General features: G+C 33.7%; 1 protein-coding gene across 1 annotated transcript in view; it reads left to right on the top strand.

The window, feature by feature from the left end:
• Nucleotides 1-5,757, top strand: part of MGAT4C (MGAT4 family member C) — a 723,824-nt gene extending 718,067 nt beyond the window's left edge. Inside the window, exon 6 of the mRNA XM_047788334.1 lies at nucleotides 1,993-5,757. Within this exon, the coding sequence (XP_047644290.1) occupies nucleotides 1,993-3,134 (1,142 nt within the window). The 3' untranslated portion in view covers nucleotides 3,135-5,757. The remainder of the gene's footprint in view (nucleotides 1-1,992) is intronic.
• Nucleotides 5,758-17,048: the final 11,291 nt, after the last annotated feature.

A 17,048-nucleotide genomic window follows, 5' to 3' on the forward strand; every position in this document is an offset into this window, starting at 1 on the left:
AAATAAGGCCACAGTCTGAAATTCCAGGTAGACGTGAAATTTTGGAGGAAACTCTTCAATTTACTATAGGCCCTTTGGATCAATGAAGTAACATACTGTTTTTCATGGATTTCAAGACATTATAGATTATAGAAAGTATCATGATCTAATTCAGTACCACTAAGCAAGAAGAAGCATTATTGGTTTTAATTGTAAGATTCCATCAACTGTATTATACAACCTGATTTTAAAATTTTCTGTGTAAAAGTATGAATTTTAGAATCAACAATATACAGTGACACCATGTATTACTAGATTGTGTGGAGACCACAGAACTTGAGTACTCTGTTAAGAAGTGTTTATGCAAGTGCCTTTATTATCACCGGGTTGAGGATATTGTAACAGTTCCACCTTCTTTAGATCTTTCTTTCTTCCATTTCAAATGTCTGCTGCTCTTAAACCTCCTTCTAACTGCAAAGACTGCCACTCTTTTTTTTATCTCCATCTGTCACACCACCTTTGTTCAAACATCACTAATTCCCTTCCATGCTCAGTTTGCAAATGTGTATTGGCACATATACCAACTGCTTAACACTCAGGAGGCAATATAAAACAGAGAGTAAGAGCAATGTGGTTCGAATCTTGGCACCGCACTCCTTACTAGGTATCACACTTTGCATGACTACCTCATCTCTCTATGACTTTCCTCATTTATAAAGTAGGTATGTTGATACGTGCAAAGGGTCTCAAAAGACTGTTTTTAATATTCAAGATGCATATTACAGATAAAATACACAGACTCCTCCCTTTTATGTAGAAAGTGTTCTATAAGTATTGGCCGTTAATTGAGCACTAATGAGTCAGTGTCTAGAGTTTAATGGTAACAGATAACATTAGTTTTTCCATAGACGTAACTATTGCAAGCCCAGGTGTTTCAACAAAACAAGTAAATCTCTACCTCTCTGATAGTCTCATAAACAGATTTTCCTTAGACAGGGTTTTTCAGTGTCACGCTAATCAAATTATGTAGGTGTCTGTATTAAAATGGTGATTTTGGTTAACATAAACATTTTCCTATTTCCCAAATGGTGGTTCTGAAATTTTATTCAGTGCTGAGTCATGGTGAGAATGAGAGCTTTAAAAAGTGAAATACATTAATTAGAAGATATTGAACACTTCTCAGAGGTGAACTGCCATTTCACAAGATTTTATCTTATTCCCTAAAAATATCAAATTTCTAAGTTTAGGTTTATGTATCTGAATAAAAATTTCAGCAGACAAAAGTATTACAAAATGTGTTTCACAATTAAGAAAACAGTAAGATGCATGTCTTGGAACAAGTCATCATACTTTTGAGCAATAATGTAGTTTTTCAAATATAGCTTATAATCTTGTTTGCCTTCTAATTAACAAACTAGATAAATTTCAAAATAACATTATAAAGTCCAGTCATGAATTCTTCTGGTGCAAGATAATGACAGTGATCAAAGAAAAATGAAAACATATGGCATGTTTTCTATGAAAAAGTGAAGGATTATTTAAAAAATGTGTTACCTTAATTTTTTCATTTGAGACTAGTTTGTCACCCATAGCTAGATGAATTCCATTACACTTCTGCAGGGGTTTTGTTTTTTAAACCAGCATGGATGTTATTTAAATATCTATCTATCTTCTCTAGATATGAGCATATATGAGAAAATTAAGCTGCAGAACACTTTAGACGGTATTTTTTATTTCATAAACAAATATTTTCAGGAAAGGGATCATGCATCATTGAGCTTAAGATGCAGTTTTTCCATAGAAAAAATATCAATTATGTATGAAATACTATAGGTTTTATATATTTAGCGTATTGCTTTAATCACAAAGTGTTCTGTATGTAATTATTCATATAGATTTACTTAACAGAGTAGCGGACCTAAGGGGAAAAGAACATTTTTTTCTTTCTTTTCTATGTTATTCAAAACCCAATTTCACATTTAATTTATCTTCCTTCTAAATTCTTTTGTTCAGGGTTTCTTACAATTGGACTTTCATCAGTGAGACGAAAAAAAGGAAACTATTTACTTGAGACAATCAAGTCCATTTTTGAGCAGTCGAGCTATGAAGAGCTGAAGGAAATTTCAGTGGTGGTTCATCTAGCTGACTTTAATTCCTCCTGGCGTGAGGTCATGGTTCAAGATATTACACAGAAATTTGCCCACCATATTATTGCAGGAAGATTAATGGTCATACATGCTCCAGAGGAATATTACCCAATCCTGAATGGCCTTAAAAGAAATTATAATGATCCAGAAGATAGAGTCAGATTTCGTTCCAAGCAAAATGTAGATTACGCTTTTTTGCTTAATTTCTGTGCCAACATTTCAGACTATTATGTGATGCTTGAAGATGATGTTCGCTGTTCAAAGAACTTCCTAACTGCCATCAAGAAAGTCCTTACCTCCCTACAAGGAACTTATTGGGTGACACTCGAGTTCTCTAAGCTTGGCTATATTGGAAAACTTTATCACTCTCATGATCTCCCACGTTTGGCACATTTTTTATTAATGTTTTATCAAGAAATGCCTTGTGATTGGCTACTGACTCATTTCCGGGGCCTGTTGGCTCAGAAAAATGTGATTCGTTTTAAACCATCTCTCTTTCAGCACATGGGTTATTATTCATCATATAAAGGAACAGAGAATAAGCTGAAGGATGACGATTTTGAAGAGGAGTTAATTGACCTCCCTGATAACCCCCCTGCAAGTCTGTATACCAACATGAGTGTTTTTGAAAATTATGATGCAAGCAAGGCTTACAGCAGTGTGGATGGATACTTTTGGGGGAAACCACCTTCAACAGGAGATGTCTTTGTGGTTGTTTTTGAAAATCCGGTTATTATTAAAAAAATTAAAGTGAGTACTGGAACAGAAGATCGACAAAATGACATTTTGCACCATGGAGCCCTAGATGTTGGGGGATATATTAGATATTTCAAGCAAAATAGACAGTGTATTACTTACATAAGACTAGGGGAATTCAAAAATGGAAATTTTGAAGTATCTGATGTAAATCAAAAAATTCCATTTGATGTACATTGTATGAGGATACACGTTACCAAAACACAAAAGGAATGGCTGATTATTAGGAGTATTAGCATTTGGACTTCTTAGCCGATTAAGTCAATATGTCCATGAAACAGGACTTCCTGTTTCCTTTTTTTGCTACCTTCCTCTTTTGCTACCTTTGTCCTTTGGAGGGAAAGCAATGGATGGGATATTTAAAAGTTCCGTCACTTTGGAAGTTTTGATTTACACCTTGTCAACATAATTTTACTCTAATACAAACTTAAATTTATTTTAACTTCTGAAGTTGAATATCCGTCCATAGTCAATGATACTTTTATTTACATTTCACTGTTATGTTACTTGCAGAATTTCAACTGAATGTGAAAAAGGTGACATGAAGGATTTAAAATGAGAAAATGTAGTTTGTTGGACAGTGAATCTTGAAAAGTATTTGCCAGCTGTAGGCACTTAGTCAAGAATTTATTATATCATCAGACAGTTTTATTAAGCATCTCTGTGGCTATGCAGTTGGGTACAATAATAATCTATGAGTTTTTTTCCTTGTAAACTTAGGTTTCCATACACTTCTATACATCTGCAATGCATACCTCCTCATAGAAGCACTGTCTTTAACAGGAATTTTGTGTAGGTGGCAATGGAAAGAAAAAAAAGACTTAAAAATATTTCTCCCCTGATTACTTATACAAAGGGGACCTTGTTCAATGTATAAAAACATTTGAACATCTATTGCCAATAAATTTTCTGTGGGAAGCTGTCTTTTTCTAGTTTCCCTTTTGCAAAATGAATAGTTATGCTCTATATTTTCAGGTTACATTGGGTACCTGCATTTAATAGAAGAAAATAGAGAAGGCCTGTAGTTAGTTCATTCTTACAAACATTTTTTTAGTATATGCATAAATTTTTGGAATTGATTTTATACGTTTTGTATTAAAATTCAAATGACTGAAATCATTGTGATTTATCATATATTTTTTTGGAGTTTAAATGGACATCTTATGAAGGAGAAAAGTAAGAAACAAAAATCATTTGATTTTTCCATATTCAGAGCTAGTTAATAGCAAAGCTAGAATGAGAGATCCAGACAATATTCTTTCCTTATGTAGAGATTGCTCTTCACATAATTTATGCTTTCTGTTCTCTGGTACCTGAGGCTCAGATAATAAGTTATTCTATCTGGAAATAGCTGGTATAATTCTTCTGTAAGTCATGTTATCATTCTGTAAAATAATCCTAAAATGTGCTAAACAATGCTGTTGTGGTATATGCACCCAAATAGTAAGCAAACTTGTCTAAATTTTACTACGAGAGACTTGACCATAGTGTCTACACCATGGATCTAATGAAAGCAATCCAGGGCACTTTAGTGTATCCTAAAATCATTGTTTTGTCAGAATAACATACATTTGTCTCATCCTTTTGTTTTTTTTTGACAAACAGAAAAGATAAAGAATTTTTTATGAAGAGAAATAAAGAAAACTTCATGGATGTTAATGGAGAGATATATATACTACATTTTCATGGATGAATACACACATGTATGTATGAAGAGAGAGAGAGATACAAGACTTTGATAGTGAGAAGGAATAAGGAATTCCTCTTGTTCTAGCTTCCATCCTGAAACAAAATCCTTAGCACTCACTACTGTAACACAGTCCAAAAATATTTTATCGATTCTGTCCAAATCAATTAAACTCAGACTTAAAAATTGGGAATTTTTTTATTAATACAATGGCTAGTATGTATTTTCTTTGCACCCAGATGCTACATTAGAGGTAACAATGAACCCATAAATATCAATGTGTTGTGGCAGATCTAAGTCTTAAAGTCATAAAAAAAGATGAATACTGCCTCCAAACTATTATTTTTACTTTGATTTGAAGGATGCTTGCCAGCTACTTAAAGGTGTTCTGTTTTCTTGACTTTCCTCACCCTCTTTTATTAACAAGCTAATCATATAGTATTCTACACATACCTCAGAAATTTTTTTGCACTTTCAATGATAAAAGGTACATGACAAAGACATACAATGTCAAGACCTAGGTAGACTCTATGAAGTGAGCTGTAAATTTTACATGTTCTTCTGGGAGGCTTTCCAAAGACCAACTATTGACATCAACTTCTGGAAAACACTTCAAGAAGGATTACTGAGAGTAACAGTGAAATTTGATGTTTGCTAGAGAATTATAAATGCAAGTAAACCAAATAGGTCATATTTCATCTTAAATTTTATCCTTTCGTTATTAAAACTGGGTTTGGATAAGCTGGTCAATCACCTAAGAATATCTTTATATTTTTGTTTCTTTTTTTTTGTGGGTTGACTGTGAGTCAACTTTCCAAGGAAAAGGCTTTGACAAAGAAAGCTTCTCTGCTATGGATTGGAAGGATAAATAACCTTTCTCTTTTAAAAAGAAAATCTGACCATACATTTTTTACATGGTTCAATTGCATTTCCTATATTTAAAAATTCTGAACAAGATTCCAGGAATCTTGTCTCAGAAGCACAAAGCAAAAAAGGACAGTTAGGGAGCTCCCGTTGTGGTGCAACAGGATCGGTGGCCATCTTCGGAGCCACTGGGATGCTGGTTTGATGCCCAGCCTAGCCAGTGGGTTATGGATCTTGCACTGAAGCAGCTGCAGCTTAGGTTGTGATTGTGGCTCTGATCCCTGGCCTGGGAACTCCATGTGCTGTGGGGCAGCAAAAAATGACCAAAAAAAAAAAAAAGCAGTTAATAGGTTTAATCATATCCAATCTGTTATTAAGCATTATGTGATATCTCTATTTGCCATAATTTAAAAAATGTATACATTAAATTATTTGTTACAAATACTCATTGGAAAAAAGACTAGAATGTGACATGGATAGTTGATTTATTTAACTACTCTAAAAATAAGATGCTGACAAGTTTCAAGCACAAAATGTGGTATGGCCATAAATAATGTCTTGATTTGCATACTTTAAACTGACTGAAAAAAATCACTTATATTTAAAATTTTTCTTAAGGGAGCCCTTTCAGCATTTATGGACATCAAAGAAAAGCATCTTGGAAAAGCACAATAAAAATTTTAATGTAAACATTTTTGAGAAACGCACATTTAGTGGCAATAACAAGTGTGGATATAAAAAATACATAAAACTTATCAAACTTGTCAATGCAAGCAGTTTTGCATTCTCATTGAAAAACTATTACATTGCGCAATTTATAAAGTAGATATTTTTCCAGTTAAAAAAATATAATTTGCCTGGTTGTGACTGCTCCTTAGCCCTGGATCTAGACTGTTCCTTCCTCTTGTGGTCAGCTTGCCATGGTTCCTAGTTGGTGGTCTAGTGTCCTCAGTCTGGCTCTGGCAGTGGTGAGGTGACAAGTGAGCTTTTCTCTGCGTTGGTCATAATTTCACATTGACTCAGCTCTCTGTATTTACCCAGAGATTTTACTCAATATGTTCTACATTCATGAGGTAGCCAAGGATTAGGGCTAGGAACAAGTCTAGCTCTTTTAAAAAGCACAGTGAGCTATGGAGTGATTGCAGAGTGATTGCATGATCTCACTAACCAATTCCTTTGGGTTTTCTAGGCTTTGAGGCTTCTAGAACAGCCTATAAAAATGTGGTTACTTCTACTGCCAGCACCAGTTAGCTCTCACCTGTGGAAGGAGAAGTGGTGTAGTAGAGACCCTATGGGAAGGGAGAGCTTCAAAGATGAGATTGAATACCTATATTTGTGCTATGTAGTATGAAGGCAGAAAGCTCCAGAATCCCCTAATGATCCAGTATATACTATAATAAACTGGATATTGAAACTGAATGAAAAATATATATATATTATATATATATATATAAAATTTGGAAACCAATGTGTCATTTAGAACTATTTCTCTCATACAGCCACACTTTGACTGGAATATTCCATCTTGAGCCAGTATTCTTGGGGAATTTTTATAAAGCTAATATGGAAAAACTAGCAGCATAATAATTGTATATAAATTAAACAAACAATTATGATTTATAAGATGTGGTAGAGAAAACCCTTGCTCTTCTAGGTGTCCAAATGGCACATTTAACTCAATATTTGCCAGTTTCCAGCATGTCCTTTAGAACAGGGCACCCAGCATCAACACTGAAAACCCTACTCCCGATGTCCTTTAAGAATTGAAGAAAACTATAATTCTCTTCTTTTGCCTCACCAATACAGCCACGAATACAATCTAAGATTATATGTATTTTTTGTCACCATACTAATAGAGCCCACCCTCAAACTTTACATTTTTACATGACATACTAATAAATGTGATTTGCCATTTTGTACATGTTTCATTGATCTTTGAAGGTTTCTTTTAAGATTTAATATACATTTCAGAAGAGTTTCGTTTTGTGTCTTCTGACCCATGATCCCACATTTTCCAGCTCTTTGATTCTGTAATTCCAGTGTTTGAACATAGTTTCTCAGATTTATGTTACCACAAATTTAATGTGTATGTCTTTTGTCCTCATAGGAGATGCACTGGAAGGGTTACCCGACCTGAGTTTGAAACCCAGTTCTGCGATTACTAGTCTCCAGATGTGAGAAAAGTTATTTAATCTCTTTGAAACTCAGTTCCCTCATCTGTGAAATTGGAGTAATTTTACCTTGTAGATAATGTTAGAGTGGGAAATCAGATACCATAAACTCACCAAGAATCTTGTTTCCTTTATTTTTAGTCATGTTCTGTATATGTGAACAGATATGGCCCTATAAAGCACGACCAGAGGCCTTCATTCTGATGAATAAGACTTAAAAACTTCAGTACACATTAGAAATGTTATCCACCCACCTTTTCATATTTTGTTCAAAAGAATGTCATGCAGAATTATGTAAACACCTTCCTAAAATGAAGATATATTTCTGTCCTTCTAAACTGTTACTCTAGAAACCTTATCCAAGATGTGCGATGTTTGTTCCTCATGATCCCATTGTAAATATTAATGACCACTTTTCTAAATCCATGCACTTTGAAAAATAAAGAAAAAGAAAGGCTTTTTGTAATTTCTAAATTTTGCCCAGAATCTTTATTAAGCTCATAGAGGTGAAGTTTTCAGCTTTTTTTTTAAATGTTAACCTCCCGTTCTCTGATATCTTTTCCATTACTGGCGAGAGTTATCAGTGCACAGACATAAATTACCCAGGCTACGATGTTCACGCTTGGAAACAGGCTGCTTATCTGCTTGTCTACCCTGAGTTTCAATGTTTATGTTTCTGCTGCTTCGAATTTTTTCTCTGTTCATTTCAGGATTACTGTTAGGATGAAAAGGGCTGTAACAAAATGTAGTTTGATTAGTTCTTTCTCTTTGTTTTGCATTTGCTTTTAACATTATTTTTTTATCTATGCCAGAAAAATATCTTTTTTATATGCTCAAGAATCACTGCATTATTGCATATGTGCATACCTACATCTGTGTGTATGTGCATACACACATATATGTGTGCCCGTGTGTATATATGTATATATCTATGTGTCTACATATGTATGTATCTCTATGCATCTGTATATATATTCCTACATGTGTGTTTATGAAGCTGAGAGAAAAAGAGGTGGTATCCTTAGCATTATTTTCAACTTCCACACCTCCACCTATTTTGGCTTTAGCTTTTCTGACACATTGTCTTCCTGGCTGCGTGCCCCTTCCTGACTGGCTGTTGGTGGCATGTCCTCACCACAAATTTTATATATAACATGTTCTGAAAATTATAGCTCATTAGCAATGTTGTCCAACTCTTTAGATTCTTCAAATCTTAAAAGCTTATTTGTTTATTAGAGAATTCCATCTCAAAAGAAGACCTGCCTTTTAGAATTTTAGGTTCATATTTCTTTTGTTTAAATTCCTTAACATTCGAAGGTTAGAATATGAGTTTCATGTTGTTTTCTTTCCAAACTACAAAGATACTACGAGTATAAGGTCCTGCATTCCCAGAATTTTAGTCACTTCCACCTCATTAATCTGTTCATCATGGTTATTCCAATTTAAGCCCAGAGTAGAAATCACTTCATTAATCCTCAAATATTTGGAGATGCTTTACTGGTCTATTTTGAACATTGAGATTGCAATGAGGATTTGGGACCATTTTGTGGATAATTGGATATGAACATCTATTCTGAAAAACATACATATTTGAGATCAAAGTAGTTTTTTATTTGAACAGTTGTTTCAGCTTCTTACTCTGTCTAGATAATCTCTTTGAAGAATCATCCAAAAGTTAAATTCACTATGTGACAAAATATATAAATTGTATATGGTCATAGAAAAATGCAATTAAGAATATTAAGAATATAGCATATTCAATGTTCAGATCTTATAAAAGGAAAAGCAATACCCTAAATAGCCAGCTCTTTAGAATGGCTGAATCAAAGATATGGTGATTGGATTCTCAATATTCTTTCTATTAAATGAAAATTTTCATGAGGCATATGCTCATTAAATTTCATATATAGGACATTATCATTTTAATTGTTGTTTAAGGGTGAGCAATGACAATGAATAAGCAATATTTACAAACTGAGTCCATGCTTTCAAAATACTAGGCATTTGTTAATACACAGTAGCCAACTTAACTTACCATCATTTTGCTTAACTGTGGATAAACGTAATTTTAATGTATAAAAATCATGAAAAATCAATGCATGAATAAAGCAAGGGAGGCTATTAGCACTCATAATCAAAAGCTAATTATAACAAAATTATTTAAAATATTTAACTTATGATACACTCAAAGATCTGGAAGGGACAGAGAATTTTCTCTTCTACCTCTTCCCTCCACTTGATAATCCTTTCAAATGTTGTGGTAGATGAGTTTGCTGGGCACCCAAAGAATGTAAAAATCACAACAGGAAAGATTGTACACAAGGGTTGGAAGGATTCAGACTGAAAAGATTTGCTTCATGATTTTGCCTAAAGCATGTTTTTATCTTTCAGCATTATAAATTGTCACAACTTAACTTTTTAGTCTACAATACTCCTTAAAATTTTACTCAGGCAAATCAATATTTGATTCCTGAGAATGTCAAGAGACAATTTAAGTGCAAATCTAGTGACCCAATACATAAAGCTTATTCTTAATGAAATCAGAATTCCAGATTAGCCCCCAAACTGCATTTTGTTTGCCATTTTATAGAATGTATAAATGCTTTCCTCCCATGGAGCTCTACAACAGGATATCTGAATGAATTTGGGCAATAATGAATCTGAGTCTTGTGTTGCTTATTTAGTCCATAAAAAATATAAGTGCCCTTCTAGTTAAAGCAACCTAAACTGATCATTTTTAGGTTGAAAAGTAAAGATATTTTGTAATTTTCTGATAAATCTTTCAACTGAACAAATCAATGTAATGTAGATAAAGCTACACATTATTGACCAACATGCTACCAAATAAGCAGGTACTTACTAAGAAGTGGTCTCAAGCTCTACTGAAGATCACGATTGTAGATACCATTTCTACCTAACATCTAGTATTTTGTTGTGTAAAAAGAAAGTCACATTTATTAAATTATTTTGATAATGCCTATTTTATTCTTTCAAGTGTGTATATATTACTATTAATGTAATTGTATTGCTATAAACCATTAAGTGTATTATATAAGTACATTACTTTCTAACCATTTCTGGTTTCCATCAGTAAATTTAATGGTTGCTGCAATGAAATTTACCCATCGCTCTCAAAATGCATAAAAGATTTTACAATGCACAGTTTTACTGAACACAAAAAGCAATCCATGCCACTGCTTCATTGTATTTTAATTTCATAATTTATGTGAAAAAATATGTTTTAGTTTTGCTTTTTATAGCCACTCATGTTTTAGAAGCCATGGAGATAGAGATTGCCTAGGTACAAAAATACGGTTTTGCTAAGTTAGGACACTATCAGCATTCTTCATCAATGTATTGGTCAATGTATTGGTCTTACCATATAAAATATAATGTAAAATGTTGCTCATTTTTATTTAGATTGCTTACAATTTCTGCATTTGTAAAGGTAAAACAGTATCTGGATTGTAAAAGCACTAGGAATTTGGAATAGCCTAGAATAGTAAATTCCATTTGTTAAATCAATAATTTCCTTCATAATTTTTCAAGACAAACTGTTTAAGTGAGCGTGCACAAGGAAGTGAGTTATAATCACATAGACTTAAAAACAAGAAGGACATGATAGTGTTCGAACTGGATTATACTGGCGAAGCATTCACAGGCTTTAACGTAGTCTGGGAGGGTTTCTGAGTGATGTATCTACATTCACATCACTTTAACAGCTTTCATGGGCTTGATCCAACGATTTAGTTACATTTCCACGAAGTACAAGTCAAAAACCTAATTTTTTCAATTTCATGAAAAATTTGTGGTTTTTTTTGCTAGAATTGATAATGCTAATGAATCTATCGTATAACTCAAAATTTACCAGTTGATTCATCCCCTAATGAAATACCTATTTCTATTTTCTACTTTTTATAGAAATATAAAGAATCATGTTGGTTATTATGAAAGTCAAACCACAGAGGAAATTATTGAATTTTATCCCAATTAATCAGCTTGAGTGACATAGGAAAGGCATTCAGTTTTATCTGTTGACACAATTTTAATGAATTAGTACTATTTCCTTACAAACTGAGTAATTAATTCATGATGTTAATAATTCTATTTAATGGAGGGTAAAAGATGCCAGAGACTGAGACTAAGTTATCTGGGTTCCAAAAAAAAAAAAAAAAAAGAGCTGATAAGAAAACAAAACTAACAAATCTCCTCCGACTTAGAGATGCTTTATGTAGTCTCAGCATCTAAAACAATGGTTACACATAAGTAACATGTTCTGAGCAATTCTGAAAATGGTGTAATGATTTCATGCAATGTATCTTATTTAATAAGTGAAATAACCATAGAAGAACAATTATTAAACATAAAAGCATATGAGGGGGAGTTCTCTCTGTGGCACAATGGGATCAGCTGAGTCTCTGCAGCTCCAGAGTACAGGTTCAACCCCCAGCCCAGCACAGTGGGTTAAATGATCTGGGGTTGCTACACCTGTGGTGTGGGTGGCAACTGTGGTTTGATCTGATCCTTGGCCCAGGAACTCCTATGTCACAGGGCAGCCAAAAAAGAAAGAAAAAAAAAAAAGGGCAGGAAATCAGGGTTTAGTAATTTATCCAAGGTCATATAACTAATGTGTGTGTCTCACACCCAAGTAATTCAAAATTTCATACTTTTAACCACTATTGTTACCTCCTAATTATGATGTGTTCATTGACAATGCATATGACTATAAAGTGATTATCTAGAAGATATTACTGTGTTATAAATAATAGAAAAGCTTAAAATGAATTTAGATAATTAGATGTTCTTTCTTATGAAGTTTTTTTTCATTTTTTAAAACTTTTAACATCTAAGATGCTTCTACAATTTTATTTTACAGCTTTCAATCACAGCCTGGCAATCCAAGAAGGTTTTTTGTTTGTTTGTTTTTCTAATTTCAGTTATTTGACAAAGAAACAAAACTAAGAGACTCTGCGTACATTAAAGGACTCCCAAAGTTGCAAATTTGAATTACTGCACTATATCATAGTCTTTCATAACTCCAACCTCAATTCTACCTAACTGATAGTTTGGCAATGTGTGTGGAATATTTTTGGTTGATTAACTGAATTTTTATTTTACTTTACGTCTTTCTAGGGCCACACCAGCACCACATGGAGGTTTCCAGGCGAGGGGTCCAATTGGAGCTGTAGCTGCTGGCCTACACCACAGGCACAGATCCGAGCCACTCTGGGACCTATACCACAGCTCAGGGCCACACCGGATCCTTAACCCACTGAGCAAGGCCAGGGATCGAACTCACGTCTTCATGGATACTAGTCGGGTTCATTAACCGTTGAGCCACTATGGGAACTCCAGAATTTTTTAATTTTCATCAAGTATTTTGGAAAGTTTGGAAAACATCAAAAAACTTTAAAGTTGCATTTATTAGCCTAGGGCTTACATGTACTGGGTGCTTAGTATGTATGGGATATTTTCCTAACAGGTACTTCTGTTACTCATTAAAATAATGGTTATTACAAGTCATTATGCAAAAGAATCACCTGGATAGTTCATTGAAAATGCTGGATTCTTACCGTAGACATGGTATGGGTCTAGAAATTGGCATTTTTATCATATTCCAGTTAACACTGATGCAGGTGGTGCCTTAACTCCTTTTAGAAATACTGCATTAAATCCTAGCACCTCCATCACATAGCAATGACCATTATCCCTACTTCACAGATGGGGTATCTCAGGTTAGAATTATGCAGTTTGCTCAAGGATACACAATTGAAATGGATCAAAACTCTGATCTTGAGAGTAAAGTCCTAAGCCCAATTTTTCTGAACACTATTATTCTTTGCTTATATTTGTCTTTTATATTTGTCTACATTCAGAGCTTTTAAGTCTGGGCTACTTGTTAACATCATGAGGGAAGTGTTTTGTTCATTCCTAAACTCCATTCTCAGAGTCTCAGAATCATAAGTGTTCTGTGGTTTCCAGGAATTAGTGTTAAAAATATTCCTAAGCTATTTTAATGTGCAGACAGAATGGGGAACAAATGGAAATCACTGTATCTTAGCAAAATTCCAAAGTTTCTCATTTATCCAAGTGGGAAAGGCCTTATTTGAGGAAATGAAATAGAAGGTATAGCTATTCCTTTGTTTTTTCCTACAGTTGTAGGTTATTTTGGTGTTATTATAGCTGGGTTGAAAAATAAAAAGCAACTTTCTATTGCCTTATTGGATCCATAGAGGTCACCATATGTTCCCTTCTATTACATCTGGTATTATAATTTTTTAAAACCTAATTTTTAAAACCTAAGATCTTGACATACATCTTACTAATTAAAACTAGGAGTCTTCATTTTAACACATAAATATAATTGTGCCTTTTTTTTTTTAGTTTGTTAAAATACAAAAATGTACTTTTGAAAAATGTGAGCTGAATTCCCTTCCTCTGTCTAAAAAGTTAACTTATTCATGAAAGGGAGAGAAACTACCAGTTAAGCTTCTGTTTATCTTTTCCATACTGGGCTTCTTTCCTCCCTCCTGCCCCCCGACCCCACAAATCTTCCAACTGTTAACATATATGTCTTTCCTCATGCAGTCATAGCCCATATTATCCAACTCTCTGATTTTTTTTCCAGGAACTGTGTACTTTAAAAATGTATTTGTTAGGTTTTCAAATTTCATGTAACAGAGAGAACACACTGGCTTTCTCTGAGTGTTTAGAGTTTGAGGTTATTGAGATAAGCCTTGACACGTATTCAGAGAAATTAGTGTTTACTCAAATACTTATAAAGTGTCAGAAACCTTGGTGATGGCTGACAGAGCTAAAAAAAAGCAAAGGCAATAAATACAATAAATCATGTGCACACACACACACATACATTTACACACGCAATCACACATAGTTGCAAGGAGTCTCATATATTGATTCCAACTCACAAATTCTCAGTATTATCTGGCTGAAGAGAATGATGTCCAACTAAGTTCCTGGAAAAAAAAATCTAGTTACTTAGTGTTTTTTGACACCAGTCAATGCATTCATATGTTGGTGTTTTGTCTTATTACAAAATGTAATTGTTTTCTCCACAGGGTCTCTAGCTAAAATGAAGTATTTTTTATGAAAGAAGAGATCTCATCAATGATAATCTGAGGTCAGTTTTTACGCTGGACTCACAGATTTTTCAGATTTAATCTACATAAAATTAGAATTTCAGGAACTCTAATTTGTATTACTTATTTGCTCTTTACAAACATTACTGGAAATGTCAGATATTAAGCTTGAATTTAGGAGCTTTATATACTAAATATATAATGTATAGAGATTTCTTACCGTTATTTGATGGTCTCAAGGTAACCAATTCTATCTTTCAGCTTTCCATTGATTGGTATAATAGAAATAACATTTTCCTCTAAGATGAAATGAAACTTGTTCTTTGTCAAACACCATTTATTTTGTTTTTGTTTTTGTTTTTAGGGCCACACCTGCGGCATATGGAGGTTCCCAGGCTAGGGGTCCAATCGGAGTTACAGCTGCCAGCCTACACCACAGCCACAGCAATACCAGATCCGAGCCACATCTGCGACCTACACCACAGCTCACGGCAACGCTGGATTCTTAACCCACTGAGCGAGGCCAGGGATCAAACCCGCTACCTTATGGTTCCTGGTTGGATTCATTTCTGCTGTGCCATGATGGGAACTCCATCAAACACCATTTAAATCAAAGGATTTATAGTTGAATACCCTTGATTGACGATGAATCTGAAATGCCAGAAAGTTTAATATATTTGTTCAAAATTTTATTGCTAGTTAATACTAAAGTCAAAAACACAATTCAATGTTGTTTCTTTAGGGTCTAATGCTCTGTCTGCATTTCATCTTGCTTGCAAATTCTCTCTATATATAATACATAATTCAATATTAAATATATATATATAATTCTATATATATGTTTGAATATATACATTCAAAGAACTAAGATTAAAGAGGTTACTTAGTGTACTTAGGGTACATAACAGAATGAAACATTTAGATTTAATAATTTCACTAACAAATAATAAAATGACCACTTTGATTAAGTCCCTTTATATTCTTATGCAACCCTAGAACTTTCAAACTAAGAAGATGATGGTAATGGATTAGGCACATAAATAGGAAGAGTGTAAGTTTTAGAAAAAGGAACTTGTAGCTCCATCCATAAGCTTACAAAAATAAAAGAAAAGGAGAGAAGGTGGCCAAATCAGATAGGGGATATATAAGTGAAAGTTAAGGAAAGGCCTTCAAAATAATAAATGATAGGATATCATTTTTTCCATCTTGGTATTGTCGTCGTTTAGATGTTTGATAATATAAAAATGAAAGTTTTATAAATTATTTTTGATACAATCACAGAAAATATAACCATTACGAAATTTCTGGATAATAGAAAAAATAAGCACTTATAAACAAGCGCAGCTAAAACGTCATTTATCAGTTATTTAGTGAGTGTTCTCTGCATTCCAGGTATGTCCCTTTCTTAACATAGCCTTAAAGTCAGTTTTGTATACCTTTATTAAATAGATATATGCTATGAAAATCTATTTTTAAATGCCAAAACAATTCAGATAATTGAAAAGATGATTGACTTGATAATCTTAGATCTGTAGATTTGCCATGAACCATGGCACACACTTAGACAAAATATGTCAATTTTAAGTACAAGCAAGTTAATACATAGCTGAAAGTTCTAAATAGTCAGAATATAGGACAAGTTTTGTTTCAAATTCAAGTTTTCACTTTGTGAAAGTCCCATTTGCTTATGATTACTCCTTTTCCGGCTCTTAGTATGGTTCTTGACCACCTGTTGAAAGGGTCCTTTTTCCCAAGTTCATGATTTTCATAATGGTAAGGAACAAGAAATGTTAAAAGCAATAGACTTTATGAAGAATCTTCTTTCAATATTCAACAACTCTCTTTAATTGGAAGAAAATATGTCTATGGAGGTTAATGCAAATTTCCTGAGCTTTCAGCCAAGGTACCAGGAAAGATTCATGACCTCTGCATTTGACAGAAAATACAAGGCTCCAAAGTGCTACATCATAATCCAAGGAAGATCAGTGATGGCTTATTTGCATTTCTCAAGGCCTTTCTGGAGCCTCACTATCTTACCTGAAAAATGAGGATAATAGTAGGAATTTCAGGCATCATACCACAGACGGGATGGCTATTTCAGGATGGAGGACTTTTAAGGATCACATTATCTAGGTGGCAACTAATTCTACTCTCCATATGACTGTCTCTGTAGGGAAAAAAATGTATTGCTGCTGATAATAGTTTCTCCTTTACCACTGAAGTGTCAGAAGAAACAGGAGGTGAAAGCTATAGTCCAAGCTGCAATATTGGGAAAAAATAACTGTAGTTTTCAGAGGAACCGCAGTTTTTCTGGCCTATATATCAGATAAGTGTGTGTTGCCTA

Source organism: Phacochoerus africanus, chromosome 7 (genome assembly GCF_016906955.1).
Source record: "Phacochoerus africanus isolate WHEZ1 chromosome 7, ROS_Pafr_v1, whole genome shotgun sequence".
NCBI classification, from domain to species: Eukaryota; Metazoa; Chordata; class Mammalia; order Artiodactyla; family Suidae; genus Phacochoerus; species Phacochoerus africanus.